The sequence below is a fragment of the Pelophylax lessonae genome, assembly GCF_965119305.1.
Source record: "Pelophylax lessonae genome assembly, chromosome: 11".
NCBI lineage: Eukaryota > Metazoa > Chordata > Amphibia > Anura > Ranidae > Pelophylax > Pelophylax lessonae.
The window spans coordinates 141,842,539-141,870,535 of NC_138778.1; the positions used below are offsets into that span (position 1 = coordinate 141,842,539).

General features: G+C 43.6%; 1 protein-coding gene across 1 annotated transcript in view; it reads right to left on the reverse strand.

Annotated features, from left to right (window-relative positions):
- LLGL2 (LLGL scribble cell polarity complex component 2) overlaps positions 1–27,997 on the reverse strand; it is a 174,961-nt gene that overhangs the window by 66,537 nt on the left and 80,427 nt on the right. The window contains exons 2-7 of the mRNA XM_082271729.1: positions 22,600–22,702; positions 16,318–16,415; positions 6,722–6,803; positions 3,057–3,172; positions 2,702–2,860; positions 2,458–2,620 (exon numbers count right to left, since the gene is read on the reverse strand). Of these exons, the coding sequence (XP_082127855.1) occupies positions 2,458–2,620; positions 2,702–2,860; positions 3,057–3,172; positions 6,722–6,803; positions 16,318–16,415; positions 22,600–22,674 (693 nt within the window). The 5' untranslated portion in view covers positions 22,675–22,702. The remainder of the gene's footprint in view (positions 1–2,457; positions 2,621–2,701; positions 2,861–3,056; positions 3,173–6,721; positions 6,804–16,317; positions 16,416–22,599; positions 22,703–27,997) is intronic.

Here is a 27,997-nt window from a genome sequence, read left to right on the forward strand (position 1 = left end):
AGGCTGTAAACGTCAGCACCATCAGCCAGACGAGGCTAGCAGCTAGCCTCGTCTGGAGTTGGGACTAGTCTCACGGAAGTGTATCACAGCCAGCCAGCCAGCCACCCACAGACCGGGTACCAGCCACCCACCCACAGACAGGGTGCCATCCAGCAACAGACAGGGTGCCAGCCAGCCACCCACCACAGGGTGCCAGCCAGCCACCCACCACAGGGTGCCAGCCAGCCACCCACCACAGGGTGCCAGCCAGCCACCCACCCACCACAGGGTGCCAGCCAGCCATTAAGCATTAAACAAAAATTAACATGTTCAGTACCAGATTTGTGTCAAAAATTCTTTATTTTTCTAAACTTTAAACGTACAAAATAGCGGCCTATATCGACTGATACCGATATGTTGTGACCAAAATATCAGTTATCGGCGCTGAAAAAGAGCCTCTTGGAATGAACTGGTTTTCTGCAGTAATTTGCCATAAAATATGATCCTCATCTAAGCCACAATAGACAAGCATAATGTGCTTAAGCTGAAAACACAAACAATTCTAATTTCTTGTCTATTTATTGAGCAGATCCATTGCACAGTCTCAGTGCAGGGGGGAAAAGTGAATCCTAAGGCCCCTTTCACACAGTTCGTCCATCGGACGGAGTCCGTTTTTCTCAGCGGGGGAATCGATCCGCCGATCCCCCGCTGAGCAGGAGGATGACAGCTGTGTCTCTGCGCTGTGTGCGGAGACACAGCTGTCAGGTCCCCATGCATCTCTATGGGGGAAATCGGATGGGAACGGACCGCTGGTCCGTTCTCATTCGACCCCATCTGATCCGCTGGACGGATGGAAAATAGGGTTTCCATCCGTCCAGATTTGACGGATCGGATGTCAGCGGACATGTCTCTGCTGACATCCGATGCCCCATAGGGATGCATGGGGGAACCGTTCAGATCCGCCAAAATAATGGACAGGCGGATCTGAACAGTCCGCCTGTGTGAAAGAGCCCTTAGACTAATTACTTCAATGAATGCCAACTGAATTCAGTAGTTTGCACACCTGAAGTCAAATGATTAAAAAAAAGAGTCTGAAGATGTGGTTTAGAGCTACTTTGCCTGATAAGACACTCAAATATTTTAAAGATTGCTGTTCATAATAAACATCAGCTGATTTGAACCATGCATTGCAAAACAAAAAAAAAAAGCTCTCTTAAGACAATCAAGAGTACTTGATCTACACAAGACTGAAAAAGGGATACAAAGTAATCTCAAAGAATGGAAAGGGATACAAAGCAATCTCAAAGTGTTTAGGCATCCAACAGTCGACAGGTAGACAAATGGTCTATAAATGGAAATAGTTTAGAACTGTGGCTACTCTCTTCCTAGAAGCATGCATCCAGCAAAGTTGACTCCCAAGGCACAATGCAGAATCTCAATGAAGTAAAGAACAACTCACAATAGCTAAAGGTTTGAAGTCATTATTGGAACAAGCAAACGTCCCTGTTCATGAATCTACCATATGTAAGTCTTTGAACAGACAGGATGTCCATGGCAAGAAACAACACGTAGGAAGCCGCTGATCTGCCAAAAAAACAAAAACAATGCTGTGTGCCTGAAGCTTGCCAAAGAGCACCTTGGAAAACCACAATGCTACTGGGAAAAAGTTTTGTGGTCCGATTAATCAAAAGTTAAATTGTTCGAGAATACTCAGCACTATGTATGGTGCAAAAAGGGCACAGCTCACCAAATTTAAAACATCATACCTAGAGCGAAGTATGGTGGAGGAAACATCATTATTTGGGCTTGCTTTGTTGCCTCAGTGTCTGGACCAGTTGCCATCATCAGTGGTGGGGGGGAAGAATTCCCAAGTTTACCAAAATATCCAAATGTCAGGGTGGCTGTCTGCCAGCGGAAGATCTGTATTATCTGGGTAATGCAGCAGGACAAGGATCCTAAGCATTGAAGTAAATTCACCACGGACTGGCTTCAGAAGAAAAAAAAACCTTTTGGAGTGTCCCAATCAGAGCCCAGACCTTAACTCCATAGGGATGCTGTGAATTGACCTCAAGAGAGACGTTCACACCAGTCTACAAATTTGTCTGAGCTAAACCGGTTTTGTGAAGAAATAGAGACATGGTCAAAAATTCCTCCTCAACATTGTGCAGGTCTGATCCAGAACTACTGAAAGGGTTTGCTTGAAGTCATTTCTGCTAAAATGAGGTTCGACCAGCTATTATCGCCAGGGTTCACTTACTTTTTCCTCCAGCATTGAAAATGTTTAATGGGTGTGTTTAATAAAAATATGAGAAGTTAGAATTGTTTTGTCAGCTTAAACGCATTGTGTTAGTCTATTGCTGCGAGTTGGATGAGGATCAGATACATTTTATGGCAAATTACAGCACAGAACCAATTCCAAGGGGTTCACACATACTTCATGAACAGAGCTCCCCTATCTAGTTTCACATATTCCTTTACCTGCGTGCCAAGGAAATGCCGCACACTGCATCCAGTCGAGGTATCCCATGCCATCATAAGGCCACGACTGTAGCCAATCAGAATCTGATCTGGGTTTCTCGGGTGCTCCTGTAAGGCTTCCACTGACTCAAAGGGACGTCTGTTTGCATATTCATTTGGAAGACTGAGACCAAAAGGAGGAAGAGAGTTAGACTGATTTTCTCTCGACAACATAACAAAACATTGTAGGATCAAAAGAACTCACCCTTGCAATGCCACATCGTGTGTCACTGCCTTTCCTTCTACTACTTGCAAGTTTGGTAAAGCGATGGTGAAAACATTGCCTCCCTCTGTACCCACATATAGTCTTTCCCCAGAGGAGTGTGCTAGCAGCACCTTAATTTGTGTTACACTAGGAGGTGCACTGTGAAAAACAACACAGATCAATCAACATTTGAGGAAAAATATCAGACAGACATATACATACAGGCTTCACTATACAGTATAAAAGACTAAACAGACTTAAAAATAATCTAGTACAGGCTTTCGTGTAACACGCTAAATGTAGAACCATTATATTGGTAGTTATATTGTGGATAAGAAGAGGTTTTACTACCCACCCTGGGGGTCCACGAAGGGTAAACTTCTTTTCCTCATGCAGCTCAGAGAGTCCATCATGATGCTTTAAGGACCATAGGTGGAGGCTGTTGTCATCCAGCAAGGTGACAAGTTGGCACTAGAGTATTGTGAAAAGAAGTCCGATAAGTCAGCTTTTACAAATCCCAACACAAATAAAAGAAATCAGACATGGCAAACCGCACTAATAAAATATGTACATTGCAGAAATTATACGGTTTGATAGCCTTTTGCTTATGAAGAATCAAGTGCAAGTATATACTCATTTCTGTAAATGTGACTCATTCATAAACAAACAACTCTTCCATAAAAGCAGAAACATGAGAAAGACCAACAGGCGATTTAGGCCATATATCTTCCTATGGTGAATAAAAGGAATAAATAGAGCGCTAACTTTATGACTTGATGAAAATCAAACATAGAAATGAATAGTCTCTTGCACGTATCAATACGAGTGCAAACTATAAGTAATCATGTGAACAAGTCCGTATTAATATAATAATCAATTCGACACAAGTGAGAAAAACACAAGTCTCTCAAATAATGTGAACAAATGAAACTTCAAAACTTGAAAAAGGTGTTCCGTGCCAAATGAACCTGCCACTGTGTAAAAGTGATCGAATTTCCCATATAAAATACTTCTTTTTGTCAAGGTGGCCCCTTACCGCAGAGAACTTCCAGGAAGGTTTTCAAATGGTGGACATTCTACGGTGTTGAAATGATGACATTTTATGGTAAAGATGGGTGCTTACCAGAAATCAGGGAGACATGAGCATGGACTGCTGTAAGACAGGAAATCCAGCGAAGAAACCTGGAAGCTGATCCGCTTTGCAGTGATGAGGTTCCAATAAAGTAAGGAGCAAATTCCACGGAGCAGGTACCCAATGTAAAAAAAGGGACTTAAACCTTCTTGTATTACAAGAATGTCCACCATTTGAAAACCTTCCTAGAAGTTCTCTGCGGTAAGGGGCCACCTTGACAAAAAGAAGTATTTTATATAGGAAATTCGATCACTTTTACACAGTGGCACATTCATTTGGCACGGAACACCTTTTTCAAGTTTCATTTGCTTCACATTATTTTTGAGAGACTTGTGTTTTTCTCACTTGTGTCGAATTGATTATTATATTAATACGGACTTGTTCACATGATTACTTATAGTTTGCACTCATATTGATACGTGCAAGAGACTATTAATTTCTATGTTTATTGATTTTCATCAATTCATAAAGTTAGCGCACTATTTATTAGTTTTATTCACCATTATCTGCATTTCTCTAGTGCTGCTTTCCATTTTTCACTCATAATTTGCGCACCTCTCACTTTCACCATATATCTTCCTATGCCATCTAACAGTACTTGTGCACAAGGGCTCTTCCAAGCTCTTTATTGCAACCTCTTTAACCACTTACCGCCCAGCCGCCGCAGTAATACAGTGGCAGGTCGGCAGGTTCCCGCGAATTGCCGTACTTGTACAGCGGTCCGCAGGAGCGTTCTCCTGGGGGGGCGCGAGCGCACCCACTCGCCAGCAGTGAAGCCGATCCATGGGGTCGGTGGTCGCGATTACCACCGGGCACCCGCAATCACTCTCCATGGAGAGAGAACGGTGGTCTGCTGTTGTAAAAACAGCAGACCGTTCTCTCTGGAATCAATACTGAGCCCTTGTGTTCCTCCTATTTAGGAACACAGTTCTCTGTATTGATTTCACAAGCCCACCCCTCCCCCAGTTAGAAAACACACCCCAGGTTCACACTTAACCCTTCGATCGACCCTGGGTTAACCCCTTCCCTGCCAGTGTCATCATTACAGTAACAGTGCATATTTTTAGCACTGATTACTGTAGTAATGTCATTGGTCCCCCTAAAAGTGTCAAAAATGTCAGTTAGGGGTCCGATTTGTCCGTTACAATCCTACTAAAAATCACAGATCGCCACCATTACTAGTAAAAAAAATACATAAATAAAAATGACAAATCTTTCCCCTAGTTTGTAGACGCGATAACTTTCGCGCAAACCAAAATCGATTGGGATTTTTTTTACCAAAAATATGTAGCAGAATACAAATTGGCCTAAAATGAGGAAAATTCGATTTTTACATTTTTTTTTTTTTGGGGGGGGAATTTTATATTTGGGTACAGCGTCGCACAACCATGCAATTGTCCATTAACCACTTGCCGACCAGTCACGTTGACTGTACTGCGGCAAACTGGCTCGATTCCGTCCAGCGATGTAGACCTACGCGCTCCCGCTGTATTCAGTCACAGCGGGAGACGGGCCAGGGGAGGAGCGGCGGCGATCGCCGCTGCTCTTCCGATTGTCGGGGAATCGAGTTTGGAGATCCGCCCGCTTGTGTAAACAGAGCGGGCGGATCTCCTAAGTGACAAACAGTGACAGATTGCAGGGTTCAGCATAGCATGTGTCACCTCCCCCCACACACGTTAGTAAGCACCAGGCATACATTAACCCCTCCCTCTCCAATAAAATTAACCCCTTCCCTGCCAGTGTAATTATTACAGTAACAGTGCATATTTATGCATATTTATAGCACTGATTACTGCAGTAATGTCACTGGTACCCCCAAAAGTGTCAAAAATGTCAGTCAAGGGTCCGATCTGTTTGCCGCAATGTCGCAGTCCCGCACAAAAAAAAAAAAAAAAAAAAACACCAAAAATGACATAAATCTTTCCCTTAGTAAACGCAATAACTTTTGCACAAACCAATCAAAATACGCTTATTGTGATTTTTTTTACCAAAACATAAGTAGCAGAAAACAAATTGTAAAAATCAAAATTTTTTTAAATTTTTGGCCAATTTTTTTTGGGGGGGGGGGGGAATTTCATAAAAAAAAGTTAAAAATAGTTATTTTTTCAAAATGAACGCTCTTTTTTGTTTATAGCGCAAAAAGTAAAAATCACACAGGTGACCAAATACCACCAAAAGAAAGCTCTGTTTATGGGAGAAAGGACGTAAATTTAGTTTGGGTACGGCGTCGTACGACCGTGCAATTGTCAGTTAAATTCGCACAGCGCAGAATCGCAAAAAGTGGCCTGGACGCAAGACAGCAAAATCCTCCGGTGGTAAAGTGGTTAAAGTAACGCAGTGCCGAATCGCAAAAAAATGGCCTGGTAAGGGGGAAAATCTTCCAGTCCAAAAGTGGTTAATGTCACAGCGCTTTAAAAAAAAAATCCCTAGATCAGACTAGTTAGCAAAGGAGAGATGTCATTGGGTTTTTACAAATGCTATCTAGTAGTGGCGCTTTTCCACTGCATGGTACGGCTTGGTATGGCTCGGTTTGGTGCTTTTCCACTGCATGCTACGGGTTTGAAGGGTTCGGTACAGCGGCGCTTTTCCACTACATGGTACGGCTCGCTTAAACAGTACCACCTTGGTTGGGGATTGCAAGCGGGCCGTACCTATACCATACCCCACAATCCTTCGCATGCAGCCTTGATTGTTTGTCACTACTAGCCACTGATTGGTCAGAGAATCAGCCGAGCTGGGCCAAGCAGTGCTGAGTGGAGTCGAGCCGGAACTTGCAGTGGAAAAGCGCCATAGGTACTGCTAGAGATCTGTGAGATGAGGGGGCGAGCAATAAAGGAGCTTACAATTTCTACGTACAAAATCTGTTAGAAATAGCATTGTAAGCTCACCTGGTTGGGAATGAAGCTGATCTTGATCACTGCATTATTCTCATCATGCAAGCCCATAAACTCCACTCCAGGACAACCATAACTGAAGGTAAACTAGGTTAAGAAAATACTTTTAAATTAAAAACTACACAAGCAGAATGTCACCACACACTGTACCAAAAAGCCACACAATCAGGGAGTGTAGCCTTTATATAGATTCAAAGACTAGAAATAGAAATTATATTGAAGTTTACCTGCTATTCACAGAGCCAAAAAATACATAAAATTTGCCATTAAAATATATTGGTTATGCTGTACTATCATACTAGACTTATTAGGATTTATCAGACCTAATATTCTTCTAGTACATTTGCTTTATTACTATTTTAGCTGAGGATGTCATGTATTTATTGTAAAGTCCTAAGCTACTAGCCAGGGCTTAGTTACTGAGTTACTCGCCACCAGTTGCCCCACGCCTATAAAAAAAAAAAAAAAAAAAACCACACACACGCCCCTCGTTAAGTAATCTCATGAAATTACAGTGTTAAATGTTTTATGCAGAATTAAGCTACATAAATAAATATTAACAATATTAAAGCATATTTCATTGATCTGACTGATAAATTGAGGATAAAATACCATCATTACTGCCTTCAGTATATTATATATATATATATTTTACGGCTATATTAAATATAGCATTAAAAAAAATTAAAGATTTAGTATGCAGAGAGACTTACAGCAGAGCACAGCACTGGACAGGGGAGAAAAAAACTTTTCCTATTAAGCTAGGTGGTCCAAGCAACCAATCACCGGTTTGTTAATAGGAAAAGTAAACATGGCAGCTCTCGTCCAACCCCCCACCCTATCTAGTTCTTTGCCGACTCCCGCTGTATGCCAGGCCCTGCTAAGAGAATGACAGGGGGTGGAGGCTAGGAGGAGAATCTGTTCTGTTTAACCCCGCCTGCTGACAGTGCACGCCTGCACACTCTCTCTCTCCCCCTCCAACCCCAACCCCGATGCGGCTCCACTCGCGCCCGCAGCTTATTTCCACTCTCCTAATGCGAGCAGACGAGTGAAAATTTTGAGGGCTGTTGTAAATGTTGACAGTGTTATACTGGCAATGGGATTTACATTTTTTAAAATGATAAACCATTCAGATCCAGCAGAAGAATCTACAATTTAAATATACTGATACATATTTCAAATTTGAATATTCAATTAAAATGGATGGAGTATCATACATAGTTTTTCTTGTGCATGCTAAGCAATACTGAACTGTAACACTTACAGGTATTTACTACTATATAAAATCACAGTACCCCCCCCCCCCCCCCCCGATAATGGCTTTATCTGCTTTTCTCATCAGAATGGTCGTGATGTCTTTGTATAGACACTATTTAGGGATCAGCGTCTTATTTCCTGGAGTGAGAAGGGGACTCGGATATGACAATTATGCAAAACCTCATGCTCTGCAGTTCTTGGCAAACATACATATACCATATACATTACATGGCATGGTGCACTTTGACCCTGCCCTTAATACACAAATATGAGACATTAATACAACAGCTGTGTAGTATCCCTGGTATATGTTCCCTTAAAGTGATTGTAAAGGCAGAAGGTTTTTCATCTTAAAAGCATTCTATGATTGAAGAAAAAAAACTTCTGTGTGGAGCAGCCCCCCTCAGCCCCCCAATGCTAACCTGAGCCCATCTCGATCAATCGATTTTGCAGGAGAGACTAGGTTGCCCAGGACTTCCCTGCTCATTAGCTGAGACAGCAGGGAGCCATTGGCTCTCGCAGCTGTCAAAGTTAGTGAGCCAAGGAGGAGAGAGGCCTGGGACCCGGCTCCATGTCTGAATGGACACACAGAGCAGCAGCTCTGCTTGGTGCCTTCATAGCAAGCTGATCATCAGTGCAGCCCCAACGGTGCCCACCAGGGATGCCAGTCGGTGCCCATCAGGCATGCCAGTTGGTGTCTGCTAATCAGTGCCACCTCATAAGTGTCTCTCAGTGCAGCCTAATCCGCATTGTTTTTTAGCAAAATAAAAAACCCAACGGTGGTTAAATATCACCAAAAGAAAGCTCTATTTGTGTGGGGGAAAAAAAAAAAAAAAGATAAAAAATTGTATTATTTGGGTACAGCGTTGCAGGACCACGCAATTGTCATTCAAAGTGTGAAAGCGCTGCAAGCTGAAAATTGGCCTGGGCAGGAAGGAGGTAAAAGTGCCCTGTATTGAAGCAGTTAAAAATAAGTTTTATGGTCACTAGTAGTTTCTAACCTCCAGCAATGGCAACCAACAGAGCTTAAGGTTATTCTAGCCAGTTCTACTATGAAAGGCCATGTTATGAAAACTAGTGAACAAAAAAGTGTAGCATTAGGCTTAGACCTGGTTCACACTGCGACTTGGTTGCCTGACAAGTCGTGCTCTATTCTGTGCAATGAAACCATTCTAATCAGAGCGACTCAAGTAGCTCCGACTTAGAAAAAGGTTCCTGCACTACTTCAGGGCGACTTGCATTGACTTCTATTATAGAAGTCGTTTGCAAGCCACAATGAAGTCTCCCCGGGGTGAACCGACACTTAGAATTTGTTTGTGAAGATTCGAAAATAAAAGATGTTCCCAAAATTGCTTGGTATACCAAACCTAACCACTTGAAGACCGGGCATTTTCTAGCACAATGTTCCCATGTACAAATCTATTTTTTTTTGTTACTAAAAAATTCATTAGAACCCACAAACATTACATTTTTTTTTTTTTTTTAAACTGTTGCTTTACATCTTTTTTTTGATCACCTTTATTGCTGTCACAAGTAATGTAAACATCTTTTTTTTTTTTACAAAGAGCATGAATTTGACTTTCTATCAGCACCTTGCAATCCCCTATACAACAGAACGCAGACTGAGGAAGGAAAGAGCAGTAAAATAGGTAGTGCTGCAGTGCACGTCTGCTAATGTTAAGGGTACTTATAAGGCTCAAGCACACTGCAGCTCAAAAAGAAAAAAAAATAGCTTTTTCCACGCATTCTTTTTTACACTTATTTCTCTGCCTAAGAAACCTGTGTTTTTTTGCGCTCTTTTGTGCATTTTTTTGAGCAGAAGCATTTTTTTTTTTCACAAACCCCTCCCTCATTTTTCCTAATTTTTGGTGCGTTTGAGCGTGTCCCCCCCCCTCCCCATGTTTTTGGGCACTTGTGTCTTTTCTGCTTCAAAACTCCTCTCAAAAACGCGAGTTTGGTGGGGGGGGGGGGGGGTCATCCTGTAAGAGCATATGCCTGTAAACTCCTGAAAAAGGGGCTGCATAATTGAGAAAGGTGTGTAGACAGGAATACTAATTCATGCTAAGTATTACACCTGTATTAAGCAGTTTGCTTGAAATTCATCTGTAAATTAGCACTAGCTTTGACAGAATGTGAAGCACAAGCTAAGCACGGTCCTATAAAGCTAGACATGTTAAAACATGATATTTGATGCCACAATACCATCTGTCCAAGGGGCCAAAGATTTTCCGTAGGCAAGGAAACAAAAACCTGCAGTGCAAACATCCTGTTTGTTTAGTGCCAGCCTCTCATTAGCCAAAAATAAAAAGCAAATTGGCAAAGAGTGTGGTCGGTGCAAAACTGCTTTTCTCCTTTTGAGCTGCATTTCACATCACAGAACCATACTGGCAGGTAAAGGAAACTTGGAAAAGATAAAACACAGGGGCTTCAACTGCAAACTTCCCTGTTGAAAATGCTGGCTGTCATACCAATCTTCTGAAGTCACTTCTTTCTGGAGTTGCTACTCCAGATCAAGCATGCATATCCATGGTCAGTGGATCTGCGTATTAAAGCCAAGGACAATCTGGCAACTAGCAGTCAAGCAACTCTGTTTTGCACATGAAAGGTGTGAGCATGTGATCACAATCCCAAGAACCTCAGATTGGCAGTAGCACTGGACCAGTCACACAGAAAAAGGGGAGTACACAGAGCCAGTAATAGGGTGAGTAATGGCGCTTTTCCACTGCATGGAACAGAACGGTTCGGCTCGCTTTTGTGCTTTTCCACTGCTGGTACCGCATGGTATGGTGTAGGAACGGTTCAGTACGGCGGCGCTTTTCCACTGCATGGAACGGAACGGTACGGCTCTCTAAAAAACAGTACCACCTCGATTGTGGTTCCAAGAGGTACCATATCCCACAATCCTTTGCATGCAGTCACTACTAGCCACTGATTGGTCAGAGAATCGTTGTTTTCCCACCCACTTAACTTTAGTGGAAAAGCAAACCATACCAAACCGTACCGAACGGTTCCAACGCCGTACCATGCGGTACCAGCAGTGGAAAAGCAAACCGGGCCAAGCAGGGCCGAGTAGAGCCGAGCCGGTACTTGCAGTGGAAAAGTGCCATAATACACCTTATCCCTGTAACCCTAGACTAAACAAGCATTGCAGGAGTGCCCACTGCAAACATACATTTTATCAAACTGCGAAACAGCAGAATCATTTAAAATGTTTGTATCAACTGCAGTTGAGGAAGGTCAGATCCCCCAGGCGCTTTTGCAGAGTTGTTTAAATCTCAGCACCAAATACAACTACTCTGGCAGGTAAACATGGAATTTTTGACTTGCTGTAAAATCCATTTCTCTGATGCTCATTGACTGACACAACTCCTGATCTTCTTGAGCATTGGTTTATACTGCTTGCTACAGGTGTAGGACATTAGGCAGAAAAATAACTTGACTACGCCTATGGGCAGTCCAAGGAGGTATACTCACCCTTTCTACTATAGGTACTCAGTTTTGTTATAAGCAGTGTCAGAAGTAATACAACTCCATAGAGGGGTGGGTGCTGTGTCCATCAATGAACATCAGAGAAATGGATTTTACGGTAAGTCAAAAATCCCATTTTCTCTTTCGTTCATTGACGGACACAGCTCCTGATCATCTTGACCATTGGGACGTCCCAAAGCGGTGTCAAACATGAGGGGTGGGAACAGCAAGAAAAAAATTCCCAAGGCTAAACCATAGCCAACCAGGTAACATGGAGCTCAACCATAAACAACTGGAGCCCCCCTGAAAAAAACAGTACACCCCCAAAGAGGCAACAACCCCCCTAGAGCAGCCTGAAAAACCTTGCAGCCAAACGAGGCATCCGCAGATGCCAACACATCCACTTTATAGAATTTTGTGAAAGTGTGCACCAATGACCAAGTAGCCACCTTGCACACTTGCGTTACCAACGCCTGATGGGCAGAAGGCACAAGAAGCACTGAGCGCCCGCGTTGAGTGAGCCTTCAAAAGGGAAAGGAGGAACCTGGCCCTTAAGCAAATAGGCCTGAGTCACAGTCTGTCTAATCTATCTAGAAATGATCACAGATGAAGCAGATAGTACTTTTCGAGGCCCATCCGTAAGCACAAATAGGGAGTCCGTAGCTGCCAGGAACACCAGAATAGCCCGAACCACATACAGGGAATGTAACACAATTTCCTTAGGATGTTTTCACCTGGGACACAGGGAAAGCAACACAATGGCCTCATTCAAATAGAAATCAGAGACAACCTTTGGAAGAACAATGGACAGGAGCGAAGAACCACCTTATCTTTGTGAACCACCAAATAAGGGGAACGATAAGACAACACCACCAATTCCGACACCCTGCATGCAGAGGTGATAGCCACAAAGAAGGCCACCTTCTGGGATAGCATAAGCAGGGGAATCTGCCGAATATTTTCAAAGGGAGGCTTCTGTAGAGCTAAAAGCACCGAGTTAAGATCCCAAGGCGGTAGTGGGGACCACACTGGAGGAGTCAAATATCAAACCCCCTGAATAAAAGTAGGCACCAGAGAGTGCGTGGCCAAGGGTCATTGAAAGAAGACCAACAAGGCCAACCTCTGTCCCCTAAATGGTGCTCAACCCCCCCATTGAAGGAAGGTTAAGACCCGAACCACCGAAAAAGAGCGAGGGCGAACACGAAGCGACTCACACTACGAAATGTAAGCTTTCCATGTACAGTGGTAGATCTTCCTAGCAGTAGACTTCCTAACTTTCAGTAGAGTAGGAATCACTGACCCAGACATACCCTCTATTCTTCAGCACCTGGCTTTCAACAGCCAAGCCATCAAATCCAGATACTGTAAAGCAGGATGGAAGATTGGCCCTTGGGACAGCAGATCCTCCCTGAGAGGTAGTCTCCAAAGGGTGTCTGCGACCAGCAGCACCAGGTCAGTGTACCAGGACCGGCGATGCCAATCTGGGGCCTCTAGGATGATGCCTTGATCCTTCATAAGAGTCTTGGCAGAAGCTTGAGAGGAGGGAAGGCGTAAAATCAGAGGATACTGGCCCCACGGGGCCACCAGCGCTTCTGTGGCGTCCGCTAGCAAATCCTGTGACCGTGCCACAAACCTGTGCATCTTCCTGTTGAGCTGGGACGCCAACAGATCCATCCTGGGGATACAGCTGATGAAACACCTCCAGAAAAAAAAAAGGACCATTCCCCTTGGTCCAATACCTGCAGACTGAGATAATCCCCCTGCCAATTTTCCAGCCCTGGAATGTGTATGGCAGAGAGGGCCAGAACGAACCGTTCTGCCCAAAGAATGCCAGCTACCTCCAGAGCTGCCAATACACTTCTTGTTCCACCCTGGTGATTGATATAAGCCCCGGGTGTGGCATTGCCTGATTGTATATGCATCGGACACCTCTGAAGGCAATCCATACAGGTATTCAGGCTCAGCCTGATCGCTCGGAGTTCCAGGACATTGATCAGGAGTCCGGACTCTTCCAGTGTCTAAACTCCCTGAGCGAAATTCCAACCCAGGACACCCCCTACTCAGGCAGACTGGCATCTGTGGTAACCACTGTCCAATACAGGGGGAGAAAAGATATGCCCTGGCAAAGAGCTGGAGAGCAAAGCCACCAACTCAGAGAACCTTTTGTTTTTCGGCTCACCTGGATTTGATTGTCTAGAGACTTCTGACACTTGTCACATTTGGCCAAGATCTCCCTTAGCAGGGACCTATTATGGAACGGTGTAAAATCAGACCGCCTCGAAGGTAGAAACCATCATCCCCAACTCCCTAATGTAAGTCTGGAGGGACAACTACCTGCTGGACAGCAAGAGATGAATCACAACATGCAACTTCTTGAGCTTGTCCAGAAGAAGGAACACTCTGGCTAGTCCAGAGTCCAGATAATCCAGTTTTGTGGAAGGAACCAGAGCAGACTTCTGATAATTCAGAAGCCGCCTGAACTCCCTCAGAGTCTGTATAGTGATGTCCACGTTGTCCATCAGAGCAGTAGGAGAGACTGCTCGCAAGAGAAGGTGGTCCAGATAGCCCAGCACTGCGATCCCTCACTGACGTAACAATGCCAGCACTGGGGCCAACACCTTTGTGAAGACCAGAGGAGTAGAGGTGAGACCAAAGGGTAACGCCACCAACTGATAATGCTCCTCTCCCACAACAAAGCGGAGGAATCGTTGGTGACAGACACAGATTGGAATGCGTAACAATCCTTGATGTCGATAGAGGCAAGGAAATCCCCTGATGCAGGGATGCCACCACCGTGCAAATAGACTCCATTCTGAACTGCTGTACCCACACAAAGCTGTTCAGAGCCTTGAGTTTCAGAGTTGGGCGCACCTTGCCTTCTTGTTTCGGGACCATGAACAGGTTTGAATAAACCCCTGAAAACGTTCTTAAGTTGGAACTGAAATAATCACCCCTTGAAGCAACAGGTCTTGCACCACCCCAAAGAGGGCTTGCAATCTGACCAGGGACAGATGCACATTGGAAGGAAAGAAACTTCGTGGACCCACTTGGCTTGCACCAGGGAAGTCCACGGGTCTGGAAACCTGCGAAGGCATCCCCCCAACCCAGGTACGGGTGAGGGCGCACCTTCATGCAGAAGGAGCCTTGTCTGCAGGTCTGGAGAAACCCTTTTTGGACTGGCCAGACCAAGGTCGCTTGGATCCTCCCGAAGAGGCCTTGAAAGACTTTGAACCCTTGTCAGCCAAACCTGAGGGACAAAAAAAAAAAGCTTCCTGTGAGCCAAGGATGGGCCACATCTGTGGCAGGTTTCCTTACCCTTACTAGCCTGTGGAAGAAAGGTGCTCTTCCCCTCTTTGACTCTTAATGATGTCATCCAGGGTAGTTGCAAACAGGAGATCCCCTTGAAAAGGAAGATCAGTTAAGGCTTTTTTTTTTTTTTTTTAAAGAGGCCTGGTGCACAGACCAACATTTGGGCCACAAAACACACCTAAGGACCACTGCCAAAATAGACAGTTTAGAAAGCAGGGGAGCCGCATCCAAAGAGGCATCACAGATAAACTGCAGCACCTGAACCAACTGGTCCACCAGCTCAGCAAAGGCAGGGGGAAGCTGATCACCCTCCAGGTCACGGCGTAAAAGCTCGGTCAGAGTTTGCGACACCAGGGCAATGGTGAGGAGTGCCGAGCCAGCCACAGTGAACATACTGCTGGTCACAGCCTCCGCCTTTCTGTCATCTGGTTCCTTAAAAGACGATGATTCTTCTACTGGAATCATGGCTGCCTTATTCAACCTGGAAACCGGGGGATCCACCACCGGTGCAACAGTTCACTTCTTGTGGGACTCTTCAAAGGGATACCTCATAGTGAATCGCTTAGGGACCACAAAAAGGGAAGTTTTGGGCGTTCCTACTCTTGAGACAAATCTGTTAAATTAGGCAGGAAAACACCTTTGCCGCTTTAGAGGGATTATGGAGTGCCAAAAGGGATCCAGAACCTCTGCCGCAGCTTCAGTTGCGTCCTCCATTTTTAAAGTCTCACACACAGACACAATCGGTGCATCCACCAGCACCTTTTCGTGTGCTGCTACAGGAGTGGGGGAGTCATCCTCACTATCTTAGAGCTCAGGGCGCGTGGTCAGGAAGGGGGGCCATGTCAGGAGCCCCCACCAGGTACAGCCCCCCGCAAGCCGATTGCCCAGTCGCCGACGGCGCACAACCCCCCTGCCCCCATCAGCGTAGCTGCGGTCTGCGTGCGTTCGCTGACCAGACTTGAGTGACCACTGGATCCAGTTTATCCAGCCAGTCGCCCAGTCCAGCATTTCACTGTAGATCTCAAAGGAAAAAAAAAAAAAAAACAACAGGAGAAAAAAAGAATCTAAAGAGAAAAAAAATTGCCAGGACCAGAGATCCCAGCAAGGAACTAGGTCCTTACTCCTGACTAGGCAGAAAAAAAAAACGAGTACCTATAGCAGAGGGGGGGGGGCGAGTATACCTCCTGGGACTGCCCATAGGCGTAGTCAATGAACGAAAGAGAAACCGCTATTTTATATGTGCTTTAGTTGTGTATTTAACCAATTAGATGGATTTTGTGCCTAAAATGTCATAATTGATGAAAAAAAACAAAGAATTGGGGCGATGAAGACTGTAAGCTACACTGGGGCACAGAGCAGAATAAGCTTCGGATATATAAATATCGATTTCTCAAGCTTGATTTACTTTACTGTAAGATTCCAGTTTTACGCCTACAGAAAGAACATTGACTTTGTTGTATGCCGTGTTGCAGATTTATGCCTTTTTGATCCTGCTGTCAAATTTCAATACATTCTAAAAATAGGCAATGAGTTAAGCCACAGCTGAAAAAGGATACACCTTTATGGCTCCCGAGCGGGTTCCGATTGCCATGAGCCGTAGAGAATCACTGAACCCCAAGGCACTAGGCTGGTGAGGAAATCCATGTTCCACAGTCTATAGAAACAAAAAATAGACATTATTACCATATACATCACAAACACCATACGACAAAATGCCCCCTCTACAGATGATCTACTGCAGGCACAGCAAACTCAAATCAAAACAGTGGACAAAAATGAGAGAACAAAATCTTCAAGGGAGCCCACATTATGTCTACAGAGGGCTGCACATTCTCCCATTTCAAAAAGGTTTCGGCACCTTCACAACTTTTTATACTCAATTTTACAGAAAAGGGTTATACTGTACATCATTTATTGAAGAACTTTTGATACATAGTAGAGCACTATGGGATAGCTAAAGACAGCAGAGCAGAAGCAGTCTAGCTTTTGGTTCACTTTGAACAGAACAAAGCCTTCCCATAAGAGCAGAGTCTTTCTCTGAATTCATTCACTTGTGTGAATAAAGCAGGGTTTCCCAAAACCTTTTTCAGTCATGCCCAATCCCCCCCTTAAAATTATGCACAATCTCAGGGCACACCAGTCTAAAATGTAGTTGGTGACTCGAGTTCAGGGGTCAGTAATTTGCGGCGTACAGTTGCCTTGCACCTGTACAATATTTAAATCTGTAAGTAGGATGGTAGGTGAGCAGTATGAAGGGGCATGGGGGGGGGGGCACTTAATGATATGTAGGGGCAAGGTGGAAGGGGGGGGGTGTTCGTGAGCAGTATGTTGTGGCAGGGCAGGGCAGTCATTGAGCAGATGGATAGAAGCTACTCACCATAAGTCACTTACTGCTCCACTGGAGATAAAAAACTTGCAGGGCTGCCACCCCTGCTAGTCCTCTTGCCCCCATCTTCAGCTGCTGAATCTGCCAGAGTGGCCACTTGTACGAGGAAGAAAGGAGGTGGCTACACCCCTGATCCCGCACACTGCCTTCGGTTGACTAGGGAAGCGGTCGAGTGCCCCCTGGCTTCCGGGCCCCAGGATACCCTCCATGGGGCACAGGGGAGGAGAAATCCAACCTGAATTTTGGGGAGAGGAGAGATTCCCAGACAATCCCCCACTGGCCTTCTCTGCTGACATGTACCTACCTACTGGTGGCCATGAAGGCAGGTGAGGGGAAACAAAGGATGCTGCATGGACACTCGACATGCTCCTTAGCAACTAATGACCTCATCGGTTGTTAGGATGTGGGTGGGCAGCCCTGCACAGAGTCAGGGCTTGGATTTGCAACCGGTGGTTCTCTGTAAAATAAGGCAGACTTGGACAAAAATTACCCACCTGCCTGCATTTGTTGGTACACTTTTTAGCATTCTGAACTTCTGGACATTATGGAGTTGATTTACTAAAACTGGAGTGTGCAAAATCTGGTGCAGCTCTGCATAAAAAATAAATCAGCTTCCAGATTTTGTTTTTTTGTCAAAGCTCAACTTTAAAAGCTGAAGATAGAAGCTGATTGATTACCAAGCACAGCTGCAACAGATTTTGCACTCTCCAAAGTTTAATAAATTAACCCATGTATTCCTAGAATGTTCTGCATACTCCGAACTGACTTTTCCATGTCTGGATCAAAAAGGGTTTTACAAAAATAGGACCCAGACCTATACACTTGGCTGAATTTTGACAGAAGTCAGTATATGTAGTCTGTATATTTTCAGAAGAGGCTGTGTCATTTCTTCAAACCACAATATTTAGTGGTCGGACGAAGGAGAGGACTTCCTAAATGATTTTATGGTAGTCATAGCCCCCTGTTGTCACAACACTAGAGTGAAGTGAATCATTTTTTGCAGGGCCCAAGGGAACAAAATGATATGTCAATACGCCAATATTACCAAACAATTATATTTGGTTGAACTCAACATGCATGTGTCATTTTTCAACCAATGTTATTTTATGGGTATGCTGCACATCAGGAAGGCATGCTGCTAAGTATTAGGACAAGTATGAACAAACCACCAACTACAAAAGGCAGGACAGGGGATGGATATCTTAATCCAGAAGTAATCACATAATATAATAAAAAGCTGAGCGCTGAGTGAGATGACTTGGCAAACACAAGGGGGTTCAAAACATTCCTTGCTCAACGTATAAAAATCTGTGCAAACTGAACTAAATTTCAACACATGTTCTTGAATAGATTAACTCCTGTATAAGCAGCATCATCTAGTGGCCAAAGCCCAGTTCATTTTTCTAAAATGCATCAGTGAGATAATGTACCACGTTTTAGCCACTAGATGGGGATGAGGATACAGGAGTTAACCTATTCGAAAACATATGATGAAATTTAGTTCAGCTCGTATGAAGGTTTCTGACATTTGTGTAACGAATGTTTCATAAATGTAACCGAAAGAGTCTGTCACATCAAAACCGCTTGCACATGCAAAGATTACTAAACAGCTTTAACACCTTGGTCTCCAGACTAAATCCTAACATTACAGCCGGGCAAACTTAACACAAATAAGTCCTGGCCACGTCCTGAACATGCACAACCCTCGGTCTGTTTCCAAAGACATGCTGGTAGGTTAATTGGGTCCTGTCTAAATTGTCCCAAGTATGTGTATGTATGAATGTGAGTTAGGGACCTTCGGGATTGTAAACTCTGAGGTCAGGGACTGAAACGCTATGTAAATTGACGGCACTATAGAAGTACCTGAAAAAAAATAAATCAGGCTGAAGCTGTACTACCGACAGCCCCAGCCATCAAGATGAATATGAACCCAGCCTCGGTTCTCACCTATGCCGTTCACATCACCCACAGTAAAAAAACATGCGGGCTACCATTCATTCTGAATGACACCCGCCTTCCCCGGAATGTAAAAATGCAGTTCGTTTGCAGGTTTAGGAACCGTAGGGAAATCGCATGGTCAAAATGACAATGCAATTTTCCTGCGGGCCACGTTTTGAAAAAGGTGTTTGCACCTTTTTCTGCAGGAAACGCAGGCACGGTAGCCCATTCCAATGAATGGACTTCCCTGCCTGAGAAAACCTGGCCCACACACAGGCATAGGTGTGAACCGAGTCTTAGGTATTAATGGGGTGAGTGTGCATGTGTGTACAGTAGAAACAGAACTTGACTAGGACTTATTTTTTGCAAAGTGGTGGTGCCCAGAGCTGCCTGAAACCTCTGAAGCAGGATGAGTAGGCAAGTGTTTAGCTAGGTGGCTTCCACTGAGGGGTTGGAGGGAAGGACAGCTTCATTAAAAGTGAACTTGATCTTTAAAAACTGATGCACTTTTGAGGCAGTCTCCTGCAAAATAAAAGTACTATAAAATTTAAAACGCATACAGAAAAGACATTAAAAAAAAATTTAAATAATAAAAAGTGCTTAAAAAAAAAAAAAAAAAATAATATTAAAAATGCATGCATGTACATTTAAGCACTGAAGTGTAAAAGCCTCTCATAATACCTCTATAAGACCCATTCCCCCATGGTGGTACAATCACGGTTTTGCAAAAAACGAACACTACATCTGGACGGTTTCTGCGCCTGTGAGGCTGTCAGTCATAATCTATGTTCTCGTGGTATGCTTCGTATTCCCTTTATGACAATCATATTCCATATACAAGGAGACCCTGTAATCATGTGTATGTCAGTGCAACCACCATTCTTGGTGCCTAAAAGCTGTAAAATTCAATTACAAGAGAAGCCATCTGCAGAAAGCATTGTGTTCCAGGCGATGACTAGGCTGACCTGAATATGACAGACTCCCAGTAGTATTTAGTCATACGCGCTACCCCTCACCGCCTTGTAAAAGCCTGCTACTGCACTATGCTGAGCAATGCTATCCCAAATAATAACCCCTTCTCTGAACCCATTCGTGTACTCATAATACCATTTCAGGGATTGTGCCAAACAAGTTTGCTGTGATCCTGTGCACATTTTCATCTTCCTTCAAGAACAAGAAAAGCTGGTTTGTATGCCAGCCTAAACTTGCCCATCACAAGCAAACAAATCGAGTCACTGCCAGGAAGGGCATGACACAAAGCTAGGCCACCAACTCCCATGACATTCACTATGTGTGGTTAACCCTTTCTTTACCGACAGTTCAGTGAGAGGCTCTAACCATTAAAAGGGCAACTAATGTTTGTAGGAATGCTGTTAACATTTTGTAAATGCAGCAGCCAGGGGTGGCAGTCATTGGGTTTTGTGTTCTATCTCTGCAGTCAGGGATGGGAAGAGAGCTCAGGAATTTGTTTACAGACAAGGGCTGACTACTTAACCAAACCATGAGGGTTCAGGAACTCCACTGCCTCACTAAATAGACATAGCTATAACTATTTAGGCTCCTGAAGCACCATACTGAAATGTAAATGGTATAACATTTCTATAGCCGGATCAGATCAAGCAGCAAACACAGCAAAGAAGCACTTCACAGACTGAGGAATAACATGCAGCAGTGAGGAGGGGGGCTCACAGAAAGGTTTCTCCCCATTAGTATTACAAAATACTAGATACCTGCAGTGCTCTTTGTAAAGGACTGGAAGGCGGTTTATAGTGAAATCTTACTTCCACAACAATGGTCTGTTAGCTCTTGCATGAATGCCAAAAAGGCTATCTAGATTTTTTTTTTTTTATTTGATTTCTTGTAATAAGACACGTTTTATTGCCATAAATTATTTTGGGAAACAGAAAAAAAATTAATGAAAATACAAAAAGAGTTAAAGGCTGCACACTAAAATTATATGAAAAGGTTTTTTTCTTTTTGTATAAAGTGCTTATTTCAGTCTAGAATGTAACCTTTTACACTGTAAAGTTGAGAGCCTTTGTCTTTGAGAGGTTTGATTGTTTTCTTTAAAGTAGAACTATAGGTAAAACCTTATTTTTATTATTATTATTATTATTTCGGAGTAAGGGAGGATTATAATTCCTCAGATTTTTTTTTTTTTTTTTGCCATGCGTGTCCCATTACAGAGGCTTCCCTTTACTTCCTGTCTCATAGCTAAACAGGAAGCAAAAAAAAAAAAACCTGCAAATTAAAGGAATTCCTTGGAAACCCCCAGGTCATCAGAACTAGTGTTTCCATTGGAAGATTTCCCCTCTATTACTTTTCTGGTGACAGCCTAAAATCTGGGATTTTCAATTACTTTCAGTTTCAATGATAATGACATAACAGGACAAATAAAGAAGGTGAATCTCTTAAGGCTTGGGATACAACTTGTGAGACCCTAAGGTCCATTCATTTTTCAGCTCCAAAAACGCTAAAAAAAAAAAAGTTACAAAATGCCATTCATTTAAATGGCCCCTGTTCACATCTGAGCGTTTTAACGCCTGAAGCAAAACGCCTGTAGCTGAAAAAAGTACACAAGCTTCTTTTTAGGCTGATTACCAGCGTTTTTGATAGATGTCAATGCCTGCCTCCAAAAACGGCTGGAAAAAACGCCAGAAAATCGCGGTAAAAAACGCGCAAAAACGCTACGCTCAAGTGTAAATGCAGCCTAAGTCGTGTGACACGTGAAATCCTATCTTAGTCAATGAGAGCAGTCTTAATTAGCACTACTGAAGACACAGACTTCAGAAAAGGTTCCTGTACTACTTCAAGGTGACTTCTATTCTATGTTTCTATCAAAGTAGTACTCAAGTCGCACCGCAGGTCGAGGCAGTGTGAACCAAGCCTTGACAGGGGGACAAGCAGCAATAAAACTGACAAGGGTTCTAGTCCCCCTCCATGCTATCCAAAATTAAAATAAAAAAAGGTTTGGCTTTAGTTATACTTCAAGTATACAAGAGTGCTGGCTACTATTTGACAGCAGCCAGAAAGACCATTAAATATTGGAGAATAAAACAGGGAATGTTATTGAAAAGTATAAGAAAAAAAAGATAAAAATCCTGATCTAATGAGGCATTCTAATGCTTTCACTCTGCAAAGTGAGATCTATGTACAGCTAGGCACTGAAAACCAATGGTAGACCTGAGCACTTTCAAGATCAGTCAAATGACATCACAATAACGTGCTGGGGAGGGTGCTCTTTTTTACTACAAATTCTGGATGGACCCTCTGCACACTGCTATACTCTTTCCAGCAAACTACGTAGGCCAGGGATTCCCAGACTCTGGCCCTGCAGCTGTTACAGAACTACACATCCCATGAGGCATTGTAAAACTCTGACATTCACATACATGACTAGGCATGATGGGAATTGTAGTTTCTGAACAACTGGAGGGCTGTGGTTTGGGAATCCCTGATGTAGGCTATTGAGATTTGAGCACAGGTATATCTTCGCTCTTCTTATTTACATCACCTTGTTGAATTGAAACAAGTCCCGTTTAAGTCTCTCTCTCACGGAGTCCTGACCAGAACGTAGGAAGCGTTTCATCTCTGCAGCTCGTGAGCTCAGTGCGGCCCTTAAAATGAACGAAAAAGACAAAGATCAGAAAAGTTTACCAAACCACCTCACAAAAAAATAAAAAAAAAAAAAAAAAAAAACACCCCACACAAACCTGCACTTAATACCCCACGAAAAACAAAATCCAGTAAAAATCATATATACGATGCCCTTCAAGTGTCACTAAAGAGAAAGCTCGTGTTTTGGAAAAGGACTACACAGAGTATAAATGAACATTAAAAAGACACTAGTTAGTATTGCAGTAATTTAAAGCCGATGCAAACAGGACAAGGCAAAACAGAATTTCAATTTATACTGTATCATCAATACCCTGAACTAGATTTAAAATGGATAACTTCTAAACGCTGATCAATATTTGCCCTACATTTTACATCAAAAAGCCTCACACACATAGGAGAGTAATGCCTCTCCAGGGGATCAGCTCTATCAGAGGCCAAGAATACAACATATAGAGTCGGCCACTTGTACATGTTAATCATTAACTTGCAGACAGCTGAGCACACTGAACCTTCACCCTATCGACAAGAACCAAGAGAGATTAACCACCTACCTCCTCTACACAACCGTGGTGATGCATTAAAATAAGCATGCATCACCAGTAGCTAAAAGTAGAGCGCTACATTACGTACACAGCATTACACAAGACCACAATCAATATACACAAATGTTCCATTGTAACTATAAAAAAAACAGACATTTCAGACAAATATTGATATCTAATCTGCTGTCACTTTAGCATCATTTTCTTTGATCAACTTTAAGGAAACAACTCGTATAATAACAGAAAAAACACTCTAAGTCCCCTTTCACACATAGGGTCCGTTCAGTTCATCAGTTCAGTCACGTCAAAATGTATCAGTTTTCTATCCGTTTTACGTCAGTTGTCATCCGTTTTACGTCAGTCTTCATCCGTTCTTCATCCGATCCATTTTTTTGACGGATGAAAAATAGGGCATTCATCCGTTCAAAAAAACGGACATTGATGGAAGCGGATGAAAAACAGATGTTAACTGATGATCATCCGTTGTCATCTGTTTTTACCTAGAGATACATTGATGTCTGTTTTTCATCAGTCAACGGATGGATGAAAAACGGACAAATGGACAGCATGTGTGAAAGAGGCCTAAGTCATTAGCAGTTCATGTCTGACAAGATGGTAAATCCGCCTGTCTGAGAACAGTAGGCTTTGTTCACACCTGAGCAATCTGGATCCTGTCTGTAATCGCTGCAGTTGTTGCGATCCCAAATCGCGGGACGCTTGTGCGATGCCATTACTTCTCAATGGCACTCCAATCGCGGCATGATTTTTCTGCGATAAATCAGTGCCATTGAGAAGTAATGGCATCGCACAAGCATCCTGCGATTTGGCATCGTGGGCAGAATCACCACTCAGGGGTGAAGGGAGCCTTTAAAGTTCTGGGAAATGGAGACTTATAGCATAAACTCTTTTTGTTTTCAGCCAAGGAAGCTGTCATCTTGGTCTGTTTGATCTTCAACTGCCTGCACATGAGATCAGTTATGACACCACAGAAAAAAAAAAAAAAAAGAAGACAAGCATGAAAAAAGGTTTAAATTTTTACCAAATCTAATGGGAACAAACAAATTTCTAATCGTTAATTTGCTCCCAGCCAAGAAAAATAGCACCTAGTCTTATGCACTTCTCAAAGTTGATCCAGAAGCAGAAGATTGGTTCTACAAAAATCAAGACACTGACATGATACCCTAACAAAAAAATGGTTGAAATTCAATCAAGTCAATGAAGGCACCATCAAACTGCGATTTTCTCTCTCCTCTTACCAGTTCAAAGGAACTTCTACAGGTGTAAATCCAGCATAATTGTGGTGCTACACATGCCAAATGTACTGGTCCACCCAGGAGAACAAAAGGTAAATTTTGGAGGATTGTTCGATAAAATTAAAACATGGCTGACCTCAGTCCAGATCAAACTTATTGTCATGGTCAGCTAACAATTGTTAGACTGATGCAGGGAGTTTCATCTATGACAACACCTGGTAAATGCAAGGGGGTACATGACAATTAAGTGGAAAAGAGTTATGACCAGTGAGCGAGTCCTGCTTCGTCTGACAGAGGGACTAACCATTTAGGACAGGCATTAAATGGCGGACCATGGTTAGGATCCGGACTGAGCCACTGCCCCGGCCCCTCTCATTCTCTGCATATCAGGAGGGAGGATGGTAATAAGCTGAGTGCGGGTGGCACCGATCTGCATTGGGCAGGAGCTGCCAGCATCCTAGCCACCAATCACCTGCTGGGTAATCTGGAAATGTCCCTCATGCAACTCCCATCCTCCATCCAATGCAGAGTTGTGCCTCCCAAACTCAGCTTATTATCCTTACTCCGTTCATTACCGCCTCCCCAATGCAGAGCTGTGCCTCCCACACCAGTCTTTGGTGGAAAGAAGAGGACAGAGCACACTATCGTGTGGGGTAAAGGGGGGGGGGGATTTGTGATGTGAAGAGGGCAGTAGAGGGCAGTTTTGTGGGGGGGAGGGGGTAATGTGAAGGAGAAGTGGGGGATGTGGGGGGGGGGGGAGATATTAATCCAATATCTCGGATTTAGGATATTCAAACTAAAAAACACACTGGGTTTGATTTTACTAAAACTGGAGAGGTCAAAATCTAGTGCAGCTGTGCATGGTAGCCAATCAGCTTTTAACTTCAGCTTGTTCAAGTGGAAGTAAACTTCATCTTTTGCTTTTACCTATAGGTAAGCCTATAATAAGGCTTACCTATAGGTACTGTAAATATCTCCTAAATAACCACCATTTAGGACATATTTACATTACATGCAGCCAGTGACCGCACTGGTGCATGTGCTCTGAAGGAATGGTCACCCGTTCCCTTCCTTCAGAACTCTGCGCCATGAAGGGCGGTTCTGACCAGTCATGACATCATCGTGGCTCCAGCCAGTCACAGAGCTGGAGTCTGAAAACCTGGAAGACGGGGGAAAATGGGAGCCCCTACAGTGCTGATTTCTTGGCACGGGAGGGCTTCATTTTAAGGCAAGTTTAACACAATGAGCACATTATGGCTTTGCAGGTTCCCCAAAAAAAAAATAAAAAATAAAAAAGGGCCAGCAGTTAAACGCTTTAAACTTTGACAATAAAACTTGGAATCGGATTGGTTACTATGCACAGCTGCACCCGATTATACACTCTTGCGTTTAGTAAATCAACCCCACAAACTCCTCCAAGAATGAGGACTCGACGACCAATGGGAACAAGTTGGTGCACGACAATTGCCAGACATGATTTGGTCTTGCCATGCCATTCATAAAAACCAGTATATCTGAAAATATTATTTTCTTCTTTTAGACCAATTCTATTCTTCCGGCTGGACTGCCTAAAAGGGACAATTAATTTTATTCTTCGAAAATAATCCATACAGTCCACTACTTCATGGTCCTGCAAACCATATTAAATCATTTTACTGCACATTTATGCTCTCTTGCAACATCCTCTATAAGTCATCCCCCCCCCCCCCTCACTTTTGTTTGGAACAAGCATTGCACAATAGTTGCATTTTATGTACATCCCAAAAGACTCTAGATCATCTCAGAGGCGAGCATAAGAGGGTAGGTACAATCTTCCCTACAGTCAGACCATGGAGAACAAACGTTGAATGCTGGGATGTATGCACTAGATATACATCATAGGTACGAACCTACCAGCAAGAAGAATCGGAGAACATTGCATCCACTGAAAGGGAGCACTTCTTAGTCAATAGGACGGACGCACTAAAAATTAAGTTTGCCATAATGTGCAAGTACACCATGAAGACTTGCACATCACCACAAGTGCTCCTGGAGTCCTGGGTGGCTCAGTCCCCTTTGAACACAGATTTTATGTACGGTAATGAACAGACGTCACGTCACATTAGGACTTCCTGGTCTTACACATGGGTGAAAAGAACTTGGTTTATGAAATTTTGTTGTGTTGCATCCCCAGAAATACAAAATTTTAGCTGCAGGTTGGAGCAGGGATAGTTTAGTATGGAGGAAAACAATGTGGCCTTGAACTGTTTCATTAGTTTCCTCTGACATTCGTAAAAACAATTAGAACACTTAGACCAGTGTTTTTTAACCAAGGTGCCACAAAGTTCTGAGGGGTGCCACAGCAACATCCCAGTCTAAGTGCAACTCTATGTGAAATCCAATGTAGAGACAAGGAGATGTTGGGGAGCGCACACAGCTTTCGGTTTTGCCAGCAATAGTGTATATATACCAGCAGGGAAGAGGAGGAAGTCAGAAGGAGGTGTGGGGTGTGCTCGCTCTCCTCTGTCCGCAGGATTTTGTACAGGGTCACACTCACATCTCAGTGTGCCGGGTTTGATTACTGCCCCCATCTCCTACCTACAGTGCTCCGGTACATTCAGTAGGAGGGGGGGGGGGGGATTTGTGTGGTTTGTTAGGAGGAATTTTTTTTTGGGGGGGGGGTGTTTCAGGGGGAATTTGGAGGAGGGGGGGTGGAGGAATCATGCTAGGAGGGGAAATTTGGGGGCAGAATACTTACAACCTAGGATCACTGAACACTGCCTCAGAGACAACATTTTGTTCACATCAGATGCAGTGCAGTAACACGTGTAAAATGGAATGTTTTCCTGCACTGCCGAAAAAAAAGTGCTACCTTTCGCAGTCACACATGGGTGCCAATAATTCCTAACACCCTCATGCAAATGCATGAATGTTCACGCCCATTAAAAAAATGTGACGTGCTGGAAGTAAAAAAAAGGCGCGCAGGGCTGGACAGTGTGAACGAGCACTCAGCCTGGTGTGCCCCCAGATTGTGCAATTTTAAAGGGTGTCTTGATTGAAAAAAAAAAAAAAATTGCCTAAAGGGCATGTCAAAAAAAACAAACAAGGGCGCACCGGCCTAGTGCATTATCCTCAATATTAGGCTTTATTGATTAAGAGTGCATATACTCACAAATGTTTAAAACTGCATATCCAATCCGAACATCTGGAACAATCTGTGTCTGTAACCAATGTCCTCAATAGATGGCTAATGCATTTCAAGGCTTAGCCCCTTCTAGGGCTCTGAAGAAGGGGCTAAGCCTCGAAACTTGTTGGCCATCTATTGGTGGACATTGGTTACAGACACAGATTGTTCCGGATGTTCGGATTGGATATGCAGTTTTAAACATTTGGTTGTAAATGTATACAATTTTAATCAAAGCCCATTGAGGATAATGCGCCAAGCCGGTGCGCCATTTGTTTTATTTTAGTGCCTTCAGACAACCCCAGTCTTATAGGGCAGCAAGGCTGTAGCCATTTG